This window comes from Erpetoichthys calabaricus, chromosome 11 (assembly GCF_900747795.2).
Source record: "Erpetoichthys calabaricus chromosome 11, fErpCal1.3, whole genome shotgun sequence".
Lineage (NCBI taxonomy): Eukaryota > Metazoa > Chordata > Cladistia > Polypteriformes > Polypteridae > Erpetoichthys > Erpetoichthys calabaricus.
The window spans coordinates 139,353,839-139,374,610 of NC_041404.2; the positions used below are offsets into that span (position 1 = coordinate 139,353,839).

General features: G+C 37.5%; 1 protein-coding gene across 1 annotated transcript in view; it reads left to right on the forward strand.

The window, feature by feature from the left end:
- snx29 (sorting nexin 29) overlaps nucleotides 1-20,772 on the forward strand; it is a 477,274-nt gene that overhangs the window by 77,401 nt on the left and 379,101 nt on the right. Inside the window, exons 8-11 of the mRNA XM_028814109.2 lie at nucleotides 46-373; nucleotides 6,645-6,763; nucleotides 11,842-11,920; nucleotides 15,747-15,829. Coding sequence (XP_028669942.1) covers nucleotides 46-373; nucleotides 6,645-6,763; nucleotides 11,842-11,920; nucleotides 15,747-15,829 — 609 coding nt within the window. The remainder of the gene's footprint in view (nucleotides 1-45; nucleotides 374-6,644; nucleotides 6,764-11,841; nucleotides 11,921-15,746; nucleotides 15,830-20,772) is intronic.

Sequence of the window (20,772 nt, forward strand, 5' to 3'; positions counted from 1 at the left end):
TTTATTTTCAATAATTTACAGTGTATTGTTGGGTATTCCTTTCAGAAAATAGGATTAAGAAAGAGCGAAAAAAAAAGAAGAAAATTACCAACATTATTTCATTTGATGATGAAGATGAAGGTGGTGATGAAGAGGAGTCATTAGGTACCAAGGGAACAAGCCGAACAAGCTCCGAAGAGATGTCTGATCGGAACAATCCATCTCCCTCACATAATGGGTCCAGTGGTGATGGAGAGGGCTGGTGGAGAAGTCACACTTCCAATGGAGAATGGACAGATGTAAAGAATACCACTAACGGGGAGGAGGAAGAGGAAAAATTTGGAAGGTCCTTTATCAGTGGTGATCTTGAGGAGGATGCCAGTCCTGTCCAGCAGTGAGTAAATGGTTCTGATAATTGGGTTTTGTGAAATCGTCATTTGCGTAATGCATTCCATTTAACACCTGAAATGAAGAAAAATGCTCCTCACATTGTACCAGTAGGCAGTTAGTAACTTCTCCTAAAGTTAATTGCCGGCAGGGCAAAATGTAAAACTTTGGGGGGGGGAAAAACCTTTAAAATGATAATATTTTTAAGAAATATAAAATGTAAAAAATGAACATTGGATATCTGTGATTATTCAACTGTTATATTTCAATTATGACAAAAAAGACCGCAACAGAATACTGATGAATAAAAGCAGTGCCTTTTGTTTCCCTTATTTTAATTTTTGATTTAAAAGGCCCTTGTTATAATAGTGCAAATACTGAATAAAATTAATTTAATTTTAGCTTACATATATACTCTGTTTTCAAATGTACCCTTATTTTCTAAAAATCCCCCAACAATTTCACATTTTTTGAAGAAAAAGTTATAAACTGCCTCCCATGGAGGTTTCCTCACCTTTGCTCAAGGCAATATTCTTTGTTCTGCTGTTCATCATGGTTGCTCACACATTCATTACTTCTTTAATTATCATAATGTTTCTATTTTTTGATATCTCTAATTATATGTATGTACAAGTTATGTAGTGTGTGTAACTTAATGTATCTCCCAGGGTAGACAGTGCTATAAACTGTTCTTACAAGAAAAATCTCAGGGAGACAGAAGTTACAAGGTATAAGTGGCAACGAGCTTAATGTTGATTAGTACCTGCAAGTAATAATTTCACCTTACACCATACACAAGACAAAAATGACACTATAATAAACCTATAAATCTTGTGTTTATGGTGCCATTGTTATCTCTTGTCACACTCCACATAACCTTGTTCTTAGAATATCAAGCCCTACTAATTGAACATAGTTTTCAACTGATTCAGCTATTGTATCTGTGGGAAAACATAGTTTACCTTTCCTGCAACAATAATTTACAAACCACAAGAGTAACAGAATCAGTATGCCACACTTCCTAAATGAAGAAAGAATATACAAGATCTCTAACTCTCATCCTTATGAAATAAGTCTGGATTTGCAAGCCACATTAAAATTACTGACCATAAGAGAGATGGAGCAACCATTACTTCAGTTGTGCCATTATTATTATGAAAATGGAGAAAAGGTTAATAAGATGGTAGCCTTCCAGATTAATTTAGATTAAATCATTGTTGTCCATGGAATCAGAGCTCTTGAACATAGAAATAAAAACACTGTGCTTTAGGTATATTGTACGATGCTTAATCCATTGAAATGTAAAAAAATATAGTTTAATTAAAGGTTATATTAAAACAGAAGTACCATTACTCCAGGCATCATGCATAAATGAGATGAATAAACCTTTAACATTTTGAGATTTGAGATGCTGTTAATTCTCTGAGAAGGAGACAACCTTAAGGCCTAGACAACAATCCAGCAAATGTATTTAAAGATTTCAGCTAAATCAGAGAATGTTAATGTTATACATGTTCATTAAAACCAAACATGAAAAGCTTCAATTCCTCTTTTTCCCCATAAAAAGTGAAAACTTTTATAATATGCATCTTGTAGACCAATATCCTTAACAAACATGGATATTTAGATTCTGGCACAGATTCTTGCCAGCTGATTTAGAAATGGGTTTCCTTTTGTTATTTCAAAAGTCCAAAGTGGATTTGTTAAAGTTAGTTGGTGACAATTAAAATTTAGATACACGTTCAAGGTAATATATACTGCAGCAGTGTATGCTGAGGACTATCAATGTATCCATTTGGTGGATTCTAATGGGGGTTTTACTTATTCACCACATCATGAAAATCTGGTTTTTGACTCAATTTATCCATATGGATTAAACTATTTTACTTCAGCCCAGCATATTCAGGCCTTTTAAACAATATAAACTGGACCAGAGAGGGATTTTTCCTTTACCACTGATTTAGCTACCTTTGACGTTTAACCTATTTCCATCTACAGTGATCCCTCGCTATATCGCGCTTCGCCTTTCGCGGCTTCACTCCATCGCGGATTTTATATATAAGCATATTTAAATATATATCGCAGATTTTTTGCTGGTTCGCAGATTTCTGCGGACAATGGGTCTTTTAATTTCTGGTACATGCTTCCTCAGTTGGTTTGCCCAGTTGATTTCATACAAGGGACGCTATTGGCAGATGGCTGAGAAGCTACCCAGCTTACTTTTCTCTGTCTCTTGCGCTGACTTTCTCTGATCCTGACGTAGGGGGATTGAGCAGGGGGGCTGTTCGCACGCCTAGACGATACGGATGCTCGTCTGAAAATGCTGAAAGATTATCTTCACGTTGCTATCTTTTGTGCAGCTGCTTCCTGAAGCGACATGCTGCACGGTGCTTCGCATACTTAAAAGCTCGAAGGGCACGTATTGATTTTTGATTGAAAAACAAACTCTGTCTCTCTCTCTCTCTCTCTCTCTCCCTGCTCCTGATGGAGGGGGTGTGAGCTGCCGCCTTCAACAGCTTTGTGCCGCGGTGCTTCGCATACTTAAAAGCCAAACAGCCCCATTGATTTGTTTGCTTTTCTCTATCTATGTGACATTCTGTGCTCCTGACGCGCACTCCTTTGAAGAGGAAGATATGTTTGTATTCTTTTAATTGTGAGATGGAACTGTCATCTCTGTCTTGTCATGGAGCACAGTTTAAACTTTTGAAAAAGAGACAAATGTTTGTTTGCAGTGTTTGAATAACGTTCCTGTCTCCCTACAACCTCCTGTGTTTCTGCGCAAATCTGTGACCCAAGCATGACGATATAAAAATAACCTTATAAACATATGGTTTCTACTTCGCGGATTTTCTTATTTCGCGGGTGGCTCTGGAACGCAACCCCCGCGATGGAGGAGGGATTACTGTACTTCCCTTATAGTTAAAGTGACAACACCATCATTGACCTTAGAGAACTAAATCTCAGTTAAAATATAAAGACTGAGGTGAGTTATACAAGTATGTTGGAATGAAATAAAGTATATTCTGAGAAATTAATCCATCAATCCACCATTACATTCATTTCCTTTACTTGCTTATAATGAGAAGTCAAGCAAAATGACACCTTTTATTGGCTAACTAAAAGGATTATAATATGCAAGCTTTTGAGGAGAGTCAGGCCTCTTCTTCAGGCCAGAAGTTTACCTGCATATCTAAGACAGGGTCACAGTGAAGCTGGAGTCTGTCTCCGCAAGCATTGTGTGCAAAGCAGGAAAGCCCCTAGACAGTGCACCAGTCCATCACATGGTGGGGGAAGGGGGGGGGGGGCAACACACACACACACACGCACACACACACACACACACACACACACACAGTAGGGCCAATACTTAAAAATGTCAGTTCACCTAACTTGCATGTCTTCGCACTGTGGGAGGAAATTGAAGGAACAAGAGGAAGTTCACACAGAACATGCATACTCCGTACAGGGAGGGCCTGAGACATGAACCTGGGTCTCCTTGTTGCGAGGCATTAGCGCTCCTACTTTGATGCACTGCCACCGTAATTTTTTTTTCTCCCTCCTTTTAAAACGTGAAGGCAGATATTTTATGCGCATCTTTTAAATTCACTTTGGGGAAAAAAATAAAACCTAAATTTTTTTTCTTATCCAAATACTGCAAAGTAAGTTAATATCTGCATTATACTTGCAAATGGCTTAACCCATTAAGGCAGTATGTCTTGCATTTAGTTTGGTTTGACTCTTTTTCTTTCAATATTTGTTTGCTGGAGTAAGTGCAAATAAAATTAATACTCCGCATCAAACAAATGCACGCTGCTCTTACAATATAATCATTTATCATGTGCTTGTAGGAGCTATGGATACTTGTCATGTGAATTCTTATTTTTTTATTTATGGTTCCTGCTTCTGTAGTTTAGAATCAGCAATGTTGATTTATAAGAAAAGGGCTTTGAAAAAGGTGCTTATGTTGCTTATTGGCAAAATACACCTTCTTGCACTTCTCTGGATAAAGTACTTTCGAGATCCCCTAAGAATAGTAAAGCCTTCTTAAAAAGTTGCTGTTTGATCTTTTAGCTTCCTTTTTAGAGTCTACAAGTACAGTTCAAACACGAGGATACTGTCCAGCATTTTAATGCTTATAGCATTTTCAGCTTATTCAAATGGGAATTCAAGGTTCAAAGACAGATACCTGTATTACTGACGATTTATCAAGGTGGGGTATCCTGGGAATATAGAATATGTTTTAGGTGGATTGGACAGGCAATGTCTTTTGATGTACTATTCAAGAGCTGCATTACTTTATTTTCTCTCTTATTTAATTTAATCCACATTGTGGCTGTCTGTGCTCTTTATGCACATGGTGGGAGACTGCAGCTGTCATCTAGACTAATATTTTATATCAGAAATGCAGATTAATTTCAATACATTTAAATATATGTTAAAAGGTCTGGTGTCTCCACTAGGAGACCATTTATGTGCTGTTTTTGCAATACAATTTATATTTATTAAACTGTCATATGTTTGTAAGATGCCACTGATAAGCAAGACGAACATTAAACAGGAGTTTTGCTCTTTGTATTAGTTAAGTTCCATGCTAATTTACCTGTTTAAAAAATCCTTCTCGCTCATTTGTTTAATATTCTTTTTAATTGTTCTTGGAGCCTCACTGTGGCTTCCATTCTCTCTGATTTGAAGTTCACCTGTTCAGTGTGTGCACACTGATAAGATACAAGTAAATGCCGAAAGACCTTCTCTACATGCACTCAGCCAGTTTGCCTTGAAAAGAAATAGGGTGGTCTTTTTCACTGGACAGAAGCTTATTCATTTCATTGATAACAACAGAAGCCGTGTAACCAAAAAAGAGAAATAAAAAACAATACATACATGCTAGGCTTGAACAAGAGCTAATTAGTCCTTCATTGTTGCCACAGAGATTGGCTCCGGTGTCCCAGTGACCCTGCTCAGGATAAGCAGGTTTGGAAGTGGATGGCTGTTGCACAGTAAAGCTGTAAAGAGAAAGATTTGCAATTTTCTGTTTGATTTGGAATATTGAGTGTGCTTTATATATTTGTATTTGTTTGTTGTTTCAATAGAGTGTTACACCCCCTGAATATATAAGTATGTATGTGTGTGTGTTTGTGTGCATACAGGACGTCAGACAGTAATAAGATAAAATTGGTTATCTGTGCAGCAGAGACGACACCTGTGACTGTGCATATGGTTGTGGGATGTTGATACACATATTAACAGATATTTACCAAGCAAGACTTTAACACATCTGTTACAAATAAAACCTACATTTTTTTTAGAAGAACATTGTCATTGTCTGCTGGTGGCATTTGATAACATATTGTCCTTTTTTTTTTTTTTGTTTTTGCTGATGCAGGTCTGTTTGAGTAAGTGTAATTTTCAACTGAATTTGTTTGTGTCTGTTAGTCATGGCAGAGAAACAATTCTAGACATCTCTGTCAAAATCCTTGACCTGTTAATATTCAGACAGTGAAGATTATGCTCCTACAAGGTTTCTAAAGTTCAGTTTTTCATTCATATCCTGTACGCTTCTATTTATAAATAAGTCTGTGCTTGTATTGTAAATAATGGGAATGCAGTACTGCCAAAAAAATGAAAAGGGCTTCAGAAATGTTATTAATTATAGAGGGTACAAATCTTTACATTGAAATCTTATGTGAAAATAATGTCCAAGGACCCAATTGAGTTGTTATATTTGCCGCTATTTGGCAGACCTGAGAAACAGTTGTTAAACAAGGTGCAGTATTGAATGGCACTCCATTGTTATGTGTGTGTTAGTATACTGCATGTTAGGTGTACTTAATATGTGTTCATTTTTTTTTTGTTCATCTTGATTTGATATGCTCTGTTAATCCCCGTAGAGAAATTGTCTTTTTGCATTACCTTTGGGGGGTTAGAACACAGGGTCAGCAATGGTACAGCGCCCCTGGATCAATTTTCATGTTCAGGGCATTGCTAAAGGGCCCAGCGGAGTAGAATCCCTTCTGGCAGTAACAGGATTTGAACTGGCAACTTTTCCAGATATCAGCACAGATCCTTAGCCACTGAGCCTCCACTTCGCCCCTATACATTGCTATACTAATTTGCAAGTATGGCTATTGAAGGTATACATATGATGCTGAGGAAAGGATTTATTAGTGGTTAATGTGTATTAATGAATTTAGCTTTAGAATATGACTGAGTTGTGGTCTGGGTTCACCACCTTTTTTGGAGACCTTATGTATATGTGCACTTTATTTTTGTACTTCTAGGCTTGGAGTTGAAAATTTGTCAAGTTTTTCAACATGGAGCCCCTTGCAAGTCATTAATGATAACGACAGCTCTGACATGCTTATCCCAGTCAGTATTGCTGGTTCTTTGTCACAACCAGGTATGTATGCTTGAATATGTTTAGGGGTTAGAAATCCAAAAGTGTCAAAAGTGCTGTATGATGTTATAACAGGTTCAGCAATTCAAAGTAGTCATGCTGCTTTTCACAAAGAAAAATTTGGTTACATGGTATACTTTGCCATTAAGTCAAATGAGCTAGAAAAACAAACTGTAAAAAGACCTGGGAAAGCCTTATGCATGTGAAAAACACAGTTATTTAAAAATGTCAGGAGAAAGCTAGTGAAAAATAGCCACCAGCTTTCAATATCCTCTACCCTGGAATCATTAGGCTTTGTGATTTTTCTTGTTCAAGGTAATACATTTTAGTATTTAGGGACAGGAAAGTACTTTTGGAGAAAAATGGGTTACCTTTTAGAGGAAACTCGTTAAAACTCATAATTGGATTTTTTTTTTCCCAATAAGAAATTCAATCAGTCTGGCTGAAGCTACGAGTTTAATTTACTTTTAAGAGAATTTTATAATGAAACATTTCAGCCAGCCTTAACACACTGCAAGTTATTCACAATCCTAGACTTTGTCAGAATTAATTTGGATTTAGCATGTTAAACAGGAACATGTTTTTTTTTTCTTTGCATAAACACTTCTTGTTTAATTAACATAACATTCTCTGCTTATTTTACTTCTGGGTCATGGATCATGCAGTTAGGGGGTGGCATCATGTGCAGTGCAGAAAACAACCCTGGAACGTGGGGGCACCATTTCATGATATGGCCTGTTCATGCACATGCAATAGGCTGATTTAGAATTGGTAATGACATAAATACTCATTGTTTGGAAGTATGGGGAGAAGACAGCTGCACTATATAGTGTGCAGCCATGCTGCTTGTGTTGTTTATGTTCTTCACTCTCGGTCCCGGAGCGCCACAGTGGCTGCAGGTTTTCGTTACAACTACCAGTTACTTAATTAAAATCAGCCCTTGGTTATAATGAAACTTGGCATTTAATCGTATTTCTTGTTAGTGCTTTCATTCATCCAAGATGAATCTTAGTTTCCTGTTTTGATAACAGTATATGTTGTGAACTAGAATTGATTTTGCACTTCATAATCCTCCTGTTTTCTCTTTCATTTATTTATAAACAATTTAATAGCACTGATACTTCATGATACACATTTATCTTTGAAAATGGAATCAAGTTAGCTGGAGAGCTGGTGGTTTCTTTTTGTTTGCATTTTGCTTATTAACTCTTGGCTGGTTAGGAATACAGGCAACAGTTATAAAATGAATGTAGCTGTTTAGAACTAAAATAGGAAATAAAGGACTCTAAATTGTAATAAGCAAGTAAATTAAAATTATGGCCGAAAAAAACATATTGCTATAGCAGCAAATACATTGATTCAAACTAAGGAACAATTTGAATTGAAACCTGTCGCCTCTGTGGTCCTCCAGGACTGTGAGTGGGGATCCCTGCTCTATATTGTAATTAAAATTTACCTTGGATGAATGAAAGCGGTCCTCCCTGTGTGGAGTTTGCATGTTCTCCCCATTTCTGCGTGGGTTTCCTCCCACAGTCCAAAGACATGCAGGTTAGGTGCATTGGCGATTCTAAATTGTCCCGAGTGTGTGTGCGTGCCCTGCGGTGGGCTGGCGCCCTGCCCGGGGTTTGTTTCCTGCCTTGCGCCCTGTGTATCTAGTTAGGATATAGCGGGTTGGATAATGGATGGATGGATGGATAAATGAAAGCACTAACCAGCAATAGAGTTAAATGTCAAGTCTCTTTAACATCTTGAACAGCAAATTCTGACTTCTAATTAAGAGACTGGTTGGAATTAAAAACCTGTAGCCACTGTGGCCCTCCAGGACCACAAGTGAAGATCCCTGTCCTAGAGTGCGTAAGGAGGATACTGAATTCATATATAAAACCTTGATGTATGTTGTTCAAAAATCACTGCACTTGGTGCAGTTTAGAAAGTCGTAAATTCTCTGTTACATAAAAATGAGGTGATTGAGTGTAATCAAAGCAAGGAAAGGCCACAAAGGTTAACATTAGTTACATGTAAATGAATAGAAGAAGAAATTGAGCAACACATGTCAGAAATAGGTATATTACAGAACAGTCAACATGGTTTTATGCAGGGGTAGGGAAGGGTTTGGTGTCATGTTTCACTAATATGGTAGAATGGTAAACCTAGATAGAATTCAGACTTGTGTACATTTGTGACAAATGTAATGATTAGATGTAAATGTAAAGTATTACAGGTACAAAATCTATCTATCTATCTATCTATCTATCTATCTATCTATCTATCTATCTATCTATCTATCTATCTATCTATCTATCTATCTATTATATAGTGCCTTTCATATCTATCTATCTATCTATCTATCTATCTATCTATCTATCTATCTATCTATCTATCTATCTATCTATCTATCTATCTATCTATCTATCTATCATATAGCGCCTTTCACTATCTATCTATCTATCTATCTATCTATCTATCTATCTATCTATCTATCTATCTATCTATCTATCTATCTATCTATCCACACACACACACACACACACACACACACACACACACACACACACACACACAATGGGAAGATTCAAACTTGAAAGTAGACCTTTGTGTTGCGGACTGTTCACTTTCTTCTTCCAGTGTACACGAGCAATTAATAGGGATAAGTGGATGTTAGGTTATATAGTGCTCCCTGTGTGTGGAGTATATGTCAGCAAATGTTACGCTAAAGCATTTCACGCACAGTTGAGGCCTCCTCTGGATTACAGTGTGCAGGTATGATCTTTGTATTACATAAAAACACAGCTGCACTAGAGAAAGTCCAGAGAACAGTGACTAGGCTGATTTCAGGACTGGGAGGTATGAGCTCTGAGGGAAGATTGAAGGATTTGAACCTCTTCAGTTTAAGCAAAAAAGAGATTAAGGGGTGACGAGATTAAACCATTCAATATTATAAAAGTACTGCCAAGCTGATATTTTAAAGTTAGTCTTTCAACAAGAATGTGGGGACATAGACGGATACTTTGTAAATTTTTACACAAGCATTATAAAGCTTCTCTTCACAAAGAGAACCATAGACGGAATAAATTACCAATTTGTTTGGTAGATTTTAGGACTTTGAGGGGACATGTGCGACTTGACATGATGTCATTTTAAAGAAGTTAGGGGAATAGATTGTCTACCCTCATTGGCTCTGTGGTAACAAACCAGTCTAATTTAACTCTTAAGTAAAAGCATTGAAAAGAAAAATATTTTGCTAGTAACAACCTGTGTATCCAGTAAACAACCCCCTGGCCTTAGAAATACTGGAAGAGAGTGGACGCTAGGGGTTGCTGTTGCCCCTTTATACCCAACACACAGACACTCAGGGCACAGAGTAAAAGCATGAAGAAGTATTTTAATTTTGTTTTCTTCTTCCACAGTGCTTCCAAGCACTATAGCCATCATAAACACAATTAATAAGCACACTAATAATCACTAATCTGTCCTCCACACCTCCCAGCAAGCTCTGTCACACTCCTTCTGACCCAGCTCGCTTGCTGGGTCTCTAGCAGTCCTTTATATAGTCCTTGACCTGGAAGTGCTTCTTTCATTCCGTCCACGTGACTTGCTAGCACTTCCGGGTCAGATAGAGAACTTGGCGTTTTCTTCAGCCCAGAAGTACTTCTGGGCTATGCAGACAGTAAAACCTCCCAGTTCCCCTTGCAGTGTCTCCTTGTGGCACCCATGGTCCCCAGCAGGGCTGTGAAGCCGAACTCCAGATCCCATGGTGCCCTTCGGGAATCCAGGGCACCATTATGCTGAAGGGAAGTCTCCATCTAGCTTCTTGGGGTAGGCAGTGTCCCAAAGTAGCTTCCAGTCTTTAAGCTGCCGGCCGTCCGTCACAACAGTAATATATAATTTAACCCTTTAAGGAAACTTTCTACCGTTCAATATGTCAGTATTTATTCAAAGAGTCTCTCTGTCAATTCCAGGAATGTGACAACAATATAATTATCACTGTTTGATATACAAATGTAGATTACAACCTGTTTATATCTTGTGTTTATCTCAAGCGTATACTTGCCAATTTTATAGATGTGTGTCATGTAACTTTACTTGGAAAGCCTTCAAAAAAAAAAAAAAAAAAAAAGAATGGAGTCAGATTCCTTGTATGCATGCACACTTGGCCAATAAATTTGATACTGATTTATCTAGACAAATTTCCTTTCTCTTATAAAACTCTTTTATGATTAGGACAGCACTGTACTGCTGACTTCCAGAATATTCTGATTAAAATATGAACTCGAAATGGGTATTGTAATCTCTTCCTTTAAAAGATTTTTGACAGGCCCCAAATTTACCTGGGATTCTACCACAGGAAAGGCCTGTTATTAGAACATTTCTAAAGATGTTTTGTCTTGTTGGAAAACAACAAATGCTCATGTTCTGTCTCTGCGTTTTCTATTTGTGGAGATCCATCTCGGGTAAAAACTCTGCTGTAATGCTTCTATCAATATAAACCATCTAGTTATGCACCAGTCCATACCACACACCTCATAGTGTGCACCGTACTTGTTGAACTTGTGACATTTTCCTTAACTTGCATTTGGTCACAGCTTCTCAGTTTCAAAGGTACATTATCTGTTACTTTGAGACCAGTGTTCTTTGAGACAGGTGAATTGATTTTACAAATTCTAACACACATTTTATATACCTAGTAATATATTAAGCATTAAACTGATGTCCATTTTTCCAATTTGTGACATATACTGTAACATACAGTATGTCAAAACTCCTGGCTAGAGGCGCTTGTGCGGGAGGAAAATAAATGCTAGTGTAATGAAAATTTGAAGGAAAGTAAACCTCTATGGGCCTGCAGTTCTTGGAGAAAGTTCAAAGCCTGATGGATCTAGGCCATCTGGCCACCCAGGGCAACTTAAACTCCCAAATGTCTCAATTTGCCAGTGTGCCTGTCTCAGTAAGGACTGATGTGTATCTCAAAGGAACTTTGAGTGTTCAGCATCCAGTTCAAATATCTGTAATGTGGTGTAAATATTTAAGCAGCTGTAGTGCTGAAAATAATTTCTGTTATAATTATTTTTGATGTTTTTCAGAGATCCCCGGATACCAAGAGGAGGATCTTACTGCTGTTTCTGTGGAAATTGGAGAGAAACAGTCTGACACCCAGTACAGGCAAGGACATTTTTTGTTGATCATATGCCACTAGGAAGCTTTGTTTAGTTATTGCATGTTATGGATTAGATGGCACTATGACTGTAAAACTCATCATGCAATATACATTAGCAGCCCTTGTAAAGAATCACAGATTATGAAGTTTAATGTCACTTTATAGCTTCTCGTGCCTTTGCTCTCTTTACCTGCTAATACTGTTTCAGGATCTTATGTCACTGGCCTATATAAAGCAGACTTATCCCCTAGAGCTTAAACATTGGCAGTAAAAATCAAGTGTAATCAAATCTGAAGGTCACACTTCTGATTTGCAGTCTCTTCAGTTCAAACAATTAAGGACTTTTAAGTCTTTAAAACGTTGATAGCCAGTCTACTGATATGGATGCTCGATTTGAGGTTGTATAGTGCAGGTCATTACTTAGGGAACTCTTATAAATGATAGCACCAGGTCAGTTTAATGTGAAACACTCTTTTGTTTATCTTATTAGGCCAACAATGGAAAATGTTCTTGTTTGTGTTTTATCAGGCCTTGTGGAAAGTAGAAGTAAGAAATGTATTTTTCAGTTCAAAGCACAGTTAAAGTCATGCTTTATAAATTATGTTTGTAAACAAGCTTACAATATAATAAAGTTCTGGATAAAGCGTTTTAAGCTTTCTGGATTGATAAACACCATCAGAATATATAAATGCACCATGAAATTAAACTAATTGTAAAGTCCCTCATTGCTTTGAGATAGGTGAGCCCATAGTATTGTGCATCAGAGAGTCTCTATAATTATCTCACAAGTAACACAACAGCATTAAGCATCAAATAAGAAGAAAATTTTGATTTAACAGTGTCTGCATTATATATAACACATCATGTAATCACCAGGTTGAGTCTGTGAAGCTCTTAAATTAGAAGTTACTATGACCTAGACTGCACTGCTTTTTATATAAAGTTAATTATCAATTGTTTTCGTTATATTTGCCTTTTCTAACTTACCCATAGACTTTAATCTAGTATTTCTTTCCAACTGCAATTATTAGGTTGTATCTGGAAAGTGTTGTACATGCACAGCCATTATGGCGTAAAAAGTGAACCCAGTGCATTACCTTTTTAGATAGATAGCACCTTATTTGTACCTGGGGGAAATTTGGCTTTTTACAGAAGCTCAATAAATAAATATTATATTCTAGTGTACAACAGTACCCTCACAAAAGGAAAAAAAAAAAAAGGTCTGACTTGGCTAACAATAAAAAGAGCAATCGGTGTCACATTGAGCCATTGTAAATGTATACAGTTATATGAAAAGTTTGGGAACTTAATTCTTTGGATTTGTGTTTATCATTGGCTGAGCTTTCAAAGTAGCAACTTCCTTTTAATATATGACGTGCCTTATGGAAATAGTAGTATTTCAGCAGTGACATTATGTTTATTGGATTAACAGAAAATATGCAATATGCATCATAACAAAATTAAACAGGTGCATAAATGTGGGCACCCCAACAGAGAGATGACATCAATACTTAGTTGAGCCTCCTTTTGTAAATCTAACAGCCTCTAGATGCCTCCTGTAGGCTTTGATGAATTTCTGGATGGAGGTATTTTTTGACCATTCTTCCATACAAAATCTCTCCAGTTCAGTTCAATTTGATGGACAGCCTGCTTCAAATCATCCCATAGATTTTCGATGATATTCAAGTCAGGGGACTGTGACGGCCATTCCAGAACATTGTACTTCTCCCTCTGCATGAACGCCTTTGTAGATTTCGAAGTATGTTTTGGGTCATTGTCTTGTTGGAATATCCAAACCCTGTGTAATTGAAACTTTGTTAACTTTGTAATGCTTGAACATTATCCTGAAGAGTTTGTTGATATTGGGTTGAATTCATGCGACCCTCAACTTTAACAAGGGCCCCAGTCCCTGAACTAGCCACACAGCCCCACAGCATGATGGAACCTCCACCAAATTTGACAGTAGGTAGCAGGTGTTTTTCTTGGAATGCGGTGGTGTTCTTCTGCCATGCAAAGCGCTTTTTGTTATGACCAAATAATTAAATTTTTGTCTCATCAGTCCAAAGCACTTTGTTTCAAAATGAATCTGGCTTGTCTAAATGAGCATTTGCATACAATAAGCGACTCTGTTTGTGGCGTAAGTGCAGAAAGGGCTTCTTTCTCATCATCTTGCCATACAGATGTTCTTTGTGCAAATTGCGCTGAATTGTAGAACGATGTACAGATACACCATCTGCAGCAAGATGTTCTTGCAGGTCTTTGGAGGTGATTTGTGGGTTGTCTGTCACCATTCTCACAATCCTGCTCATATGCTGCTCCTGTATTTTTTTTGGCCTGCCAGACCTGCTGGTTTAACAGCAACTGTGCCTGTGGCCTTCCATTTCCTGATTCCATTCCTTACAGTTGAAACTGACAGTTTAAACCTCTGAGATAGCTTTTTTGTATCCTTTCCCTAAACCAGGAGACTGAACAATCTTTGTTTTCAGATCTTTGAAGAGTTGCTTTGAGGATCCCATGCTGTCACTCTTCAGAGGAGAGTCAAAGGGAGGGAAGCACAACTTACAATTGACCACCTTAAATACCTTTATATCTCATGAGTGGACACACCTGCTTATGAAGTTCAAGGCTTAATGAGCTAATCCAACCAATTTGGTGTTGCAAGTAATCAGCATTGAGTAGTGACAGACATTCAAATCAGCACAATGACAAGGGGACCCACATTTTTGCACAGCCAGTTTTTCACATTTGATTTAATTTCATACAACTAAATACTGCTTCACTAAAAATCTTTGTTCACAAAACACCCCAGTACTCAGATGTTCCTAGGAAATGAAAGACATACCACGGTTATTTTTTCTGTTGAAAGGAGAGACAATTATTATGCAGGCTGAGAGGGGTTCCCAAACTTTTTCATATGACTATATTACCATTGGCATAATTAATTTTTAAGTCTGAAAATACTAAAACTCATGTGTTGTCTCTGCTTTCAGTGTTCTCCCGAGTTGTTTTTGTCATCGCATTTCACTATTTTTCTCTGTCCCCAATTTCCCAGTCTGTGTGTATTATTCCTGCATACACTGTGTTCAATTTATGCTCTTATAAAATCTCATATTCTAAAAACAAACGTGTTATAAAGTATAACACTTTGCTCTATTTTAGTGGGAAAACCAAAGGTTACTTAAACTCTACTTCTGTTTAGCAGGGAAATATTACCTGAAATTGGAATGATTAGGAAAGAAAAAGGTTTAATGTATCAAACAGGGAAATGGAGCAACAATGAAATAAAAGGGTTACTTCAGCTTAACTCACACAACATCTTTGACTACTGCGCCTTCTAAGCTTTTCTGACCCAGTTCAGACACCCTGTTTTAGGTGCTCTGAATGTCGGAGTTTTCACCACAAACCTGTTTTATATTGATTGACCATCTTAACATATGGTAGTGATGAACGTAAGCTTTAGAACTGATGACATTTAGGATATATATTTAAATTCACCAAATTAGGTGGGTAATTAGTAAGTCAGTACCTTATTTGTCCCAAAGGGAAATTTAGCTTATGCAGAAGTTCAATAAACACAGAAATATGGTAGGTCAAAATGAATCTGAACGAGATGGTGGTGTTTGAAATATGTACCAGCTGTTGAAAAATAGAACATCTGGAATTTTCTTTTTTTGCATTTTGTACACTTAGGGCACTTTATTTAAAGTCTTAACATCTCTGAACTGAAAAGATGGCATTTACCAGTAAAAAATAGATGAGAAAGTTGAAAGCCAAGCAAAGTGGTGCTCAACAGTTCTTTTAAAGTTAACGTTTTGCTGTCTGTCCCATCAGCCTGAAACCAACAACGATGATGCAGGACAACTACATAAACGCTACTCTGCCTTCATCAGTGCTGTCTGAGTCAATGACCATTGGTAAGCATTTGTTCTTCTGCTATGCAAATTGAAAACATACTGTAAATATGTTTGATTTTATTATCCTTATGTCATGATTGTATTAAGTAAAGCTCTCATTTTAAGTGCTGTGATTTTTTTTGTGGCATTTTGGTAAGTGTTTTGTATGTTGACACACACGTGACTAATTCAGAGCCCTGCCTGAGTCATTAGACCTCTGTGGCCTTGTGATACCCTCTACCTGAAAGTATGCGGATATTACCGAATGTCTCAGTTGTCAGCTTTAACCCAAGACTGCTGGATGAATATGATTGAGAAGATTGGTCTAGCAATTTGTCATACAGTCTGTTTTTGTTTATTAATCAACAGCATGTGGCTAAGTAAGAAACGGCTCAGAACAGAATTTGTTTTCCGGGTGCATGGTCACTTTTTATTAAGATTTAACAAGTCTGGGAAGATTGAGTTGGGGCTCTCATTCACATGTTTCACTAAAACAACATTACTAACCGCTTGATATTCATTAAGCATCTGCTTCCAGACTGAAGAGTTAGAAATATGCAAGTGCTTGAGCTTTACCAGGGCCTTTCCTTCTTGAGAGAATGCCTTTGAAATATCTGGATTTATAGGATGATTAATAAGGTGTTTCATTTAATGATGAACCTTTCTGAGACAGAAAAGAGGCTTCATCTTAAGTTCTTTTCATTATTGCTTCTTTGTTCTTTTTGTGGTTGAGTGCGATATTTTCTTTTCAGCATGCCATAACCATTGCCAGTAAACAGTTTATATCCAGTATGTATGCCATTAACCCAGTAGTGACCATGCACACATGTCTACAGGTCACAATGTAGTCACTCAGATTTGGAGGTGGTCAGACTATGGTGTGGTCTTTTTAGGTCCTTTTGGAACACACAGATACAGACATCAGCAACAATATAGAAGGTGTGTGGGAGCAGATAGCTGGGTATCATATTTTAGTTGGGAAGTTTCACTTTGTGAGAGAAGAAAATGATTTGTAAGTTCTCAAGTTATGTTCCTGTTGCTGTTGCTGAGATCTGTGCGAGTGTTTTTGCTGTAGTTTTATGTCCTCTCTTTTCTATAGTGTCCCAGGTTGGAGTCCAAGTGTGAAGCTTACATGTTTTGTACTTGCTCATGTTTGAATTTTTATGTGAATTCTTAGACTTTTTCAGACACATGGTGCATGTCAGGTTAATTGTCGATTTCGAGTTAGGCCTTTAAAATTGAACTGGATAAGTGGGTTATTAAACGGATAGAGAGATTTAAAGAACCTGAAATCCTTAAGTACAGAGTTGTGGCATTATACAGTTTCACACACACACTGCAAAATGAACATACTGTAACAAAAGGCGAAAGCTGAATGGAAACACTCTTCTTATTCCTGTATATTAGAATGAAGCAGGACATGAGTTGGAATGTGTGCTTGTAGCTTGTTTCACTTAGTCCTGTCTATCGCATCTGTTTCTTGTTCTACTAATGAATGTGATTTTTCGATGTGGACAACAGGACTTTTACTCGACACCACAGAAGCAGATGTGCTCCTAATTGAGCTGTCGCTGTCTTTGCTGGGAGTCAACAAGATGACATCTTCTGATGTTAATTGGTTGATCCAAGCATCCTAATTGGTAATCTTCTTAGCGGCAATGAGGGTTTGAAATGTGACAGCCGCTGGTAGCCACACTTCAGTACTTTATTTCTTTTTTAACATTGTCCTTATTAGTATACCCAGTAGCAGATCATCCTGAGATAAAGCTGTGCCAAATCTTTTCACTTACTTTTGTTGTTCTGATTATACAGTGAGTATTTTGTCTGTTATATTCTGTAAGGAGTTTACACCTCATTTACTAAGTTTTACCATGGTCAGCCTATTTAAAGTTTTAGGCTCTCTACCATGGAGTGGTGTGGCCTGCAATGAATTAGCACTCTTTCCATGTTTGCCTTAATTAAACTAGTACTGTTGGCATCATATTACCCAACATTAATAACTATATACAGTAAATGTATTATCATTGTTATTAAGTGGGTGGGAAAATTAATGGATGGGTACATGTTCTGGTGTAGTGAATGTAGAGAAAAGCCAAGCAAAATGACACCTTTTATTGGCTAACTAAAAAGATTACAATATGCAAGCTTTCGAGGCAACTCAGGCCCCTAGTGATGCAACCTACACATATTTGGGTAGTTATATTATCTTGATGGGTCTGCATTATTACAAGCTAAAATGTATGCCTTGATGTGTCCAGCACACTTTTGAAAGCTAAAGAGTGTTGCAGTGTAAGTAAGTAAGTAAGTAAAAAGGACCTCCACCACTGTTGTTCAAACCTGCCTGATGTGAACTCACATAGATATGGATTGACTTTTGTAATGATGTTTACAGATTTGTGCCACTTGAGAGCAGAGAGAGGCACATTCAAACACACACAAGGCTATGTATTGAGATCGATGCCATGACATGTACATGTCAGTTTTTAAAGCTAAATATGTTCAGTTACAGCTTCATACAGTATGTCACTTATTTCATATGCACACTATATCCAGGAGTGACATTTCAGATTTTCTTCATCAGAATGAGTTTCTGACCCAGTGGTCTTGTATTGTCAGACTTTTAACAGTAGCAGCAGTAGGCCTACAGTTGGAAGAAAAGAATTGGTAATCAAATAGTTAGGTAAACATCAGTTTTGTGTTCTACATTTTGGAAAGTATGTCACATCAGAGGCAAGGTGACGTATATTTTTTTCAACTTTTCTAGGTTTTATTTTGATTACTTCACCCTATAGTAAATTAGCTTCTTCCGATTTTCAAGTAAGTACTTTAACAAATGTTATCTGGAAAGTGCTATCTTTTCTTACTTTGGTCCTGCTAGGTCCCAGGAATAGACCAAATCAGGTGCACTTCATGGCAGCTGACAGAAGGGGGAGCTGTTGACTTGTATATCTGCACTCTTGCTAGGTCAATGAGATGGGAAGGCAGAATCCGGGAGAAGATGAAAATCTTACTATCAAGATGCTAAACAGTAAAATGTAAAGTCAAAAAGAAGGAATAGTTCAGGAAAAACTGCATTTAAAAAAATTGTGAAAGTGCATCTTGTAGGATAAAATGCAGCCCTGTTAGAGCTGACACTCAGTGATTGCTAACTTCACTGTTTTATCCTAGGCAAAACAAAATTTTGTTTTAATCATTTATTTTTATCTAAAGCCTCTGATTTCCAGAATACAACTAAGGCATCATGTTAGTGGCCTGATTGCCATAAATATACAGTCTGCTTTAGAGACCTTTTATAGTTGGAATGGGGTACATTTTGTATGGCATTTTTTTTAAATGGGCTTAGTTACATGTTTCCATTGAATTACTGATTTGTACAGTTAATTTATCTAAGGTACCTTTTTATCCAAAGTAAGGTTAAACTCAAAGCTGAGTGAATACATACACAAGGACACCATAAAAGAACATAACAGTTGGTAGCTTATTGGCTAGTCTTTCAGCATGTTGTCAGTTGAAGGCTGAAGAGACCAGAGTGTCGTTTTCGCTGAGAAATGTCCTTAAATGGTGCCAGATGTACATTTTATTATGAAAAAAATACATGTTTCATTTTTAGAATGACAGACAACAGCTCCCAGTGAGAAACAAAAATTTAATCAAACAAGCTTTGGAGGAGCTGCCAGAATCAAGGCAAGCTACAAAATAATAATCCCAGGTTGAATTTCAAAAACGCATCTCGGAGACGATCAAGTTATGTGGGCATGTTTGCCGGATTGTTGAGATGAAAGGTAAAGTGGAAACCTATTAACAGAATCCTCTGGGCTATGATATGCTAACTAGTGGCAGGGAGAGCAATGTGTTGGCTCCGGCTGTGCGCTGCATACAAGAAGACAGCAAACCCAAGGCTTGTAATAGAATTGGCTGTGGTTTGCAGGCGTCCCTTGTTTGCACATGTTTCCTCACGGTGAGTACATTTAGTCGAAAACAGGATTTCACGTACTTCAGCCTGGGGCAGTGGAAAACTTCACTTATGTGCGAAACTTGCCCAGTAGCATACAAATGCTTTTCAAACTCGAGGTAATCTTTTTTTATCTCCTTTTCTTTTTCTGTTTTGCATAAATGGCACATTAGTTGAAACATTTAGTAAAATGTTAGGGAACACATTGAGAAAAATGTCTGAAAATTGAAAAGGAAAAAAAAACTTCCGTCCTTTAACTGTATTAAAATGATGGCAGAGCATTTTTTAGTCAAACAATAAACGAGTCATGAAGCGATGCTTTCTTTGCTTGATTGATATCCTCTAAAGCATGGTAGCATATTGAAGCAAAACAAAGGGAAAAAGAAACATATTTTTGAATAAAGGCACAATGACATCTGCCACAAGCTGATCCAGTCTCTGTGGCTGACTGCTTAAAGAGAGGATAGACAGAGAGAGAGGTTGGGAGCATACACTGATAGCTCATTGCCACTCCCACCACATGATGAACCACCTGGATTGGGTGACACCTCAGAATCACACTAGACCAGTGTGAGGTTTTTTACGGTGCCAATCCTGCCATCAACTCCCATGTTTTCCTTGTATGTCGGAGGACCTGCTTGCAGGGCTGGGTGCAGATTAATGAAGCAAATGCAAGTTAAGGGCCCAGTGGAGTAGAGTCACTTCTGGCATTTACGGGATTCGAACCGGAAACCTTCCGATTGCCAGGACAGATCCCTAGCCTCAGAGCCACCACTCTGTTTAAAGGAAAAAGTAAAATTAGCTTTGAAAGCAAAATGTGTTTATTTGTGTACCTACCTGTTTTTGGGCACAACTCACCGTAGGTGCAAATGATTTAAGTACAGTGATCCCTCGCTATATCGCGCTTCGCCTTTCGCGGCTTCACTCCATCGCGGATTTTATATATAAGCATATTTAAATATATATCGCGGATTTTTTGCTGGTTCGCGGATTTCTGCGGACAATGGGTCTT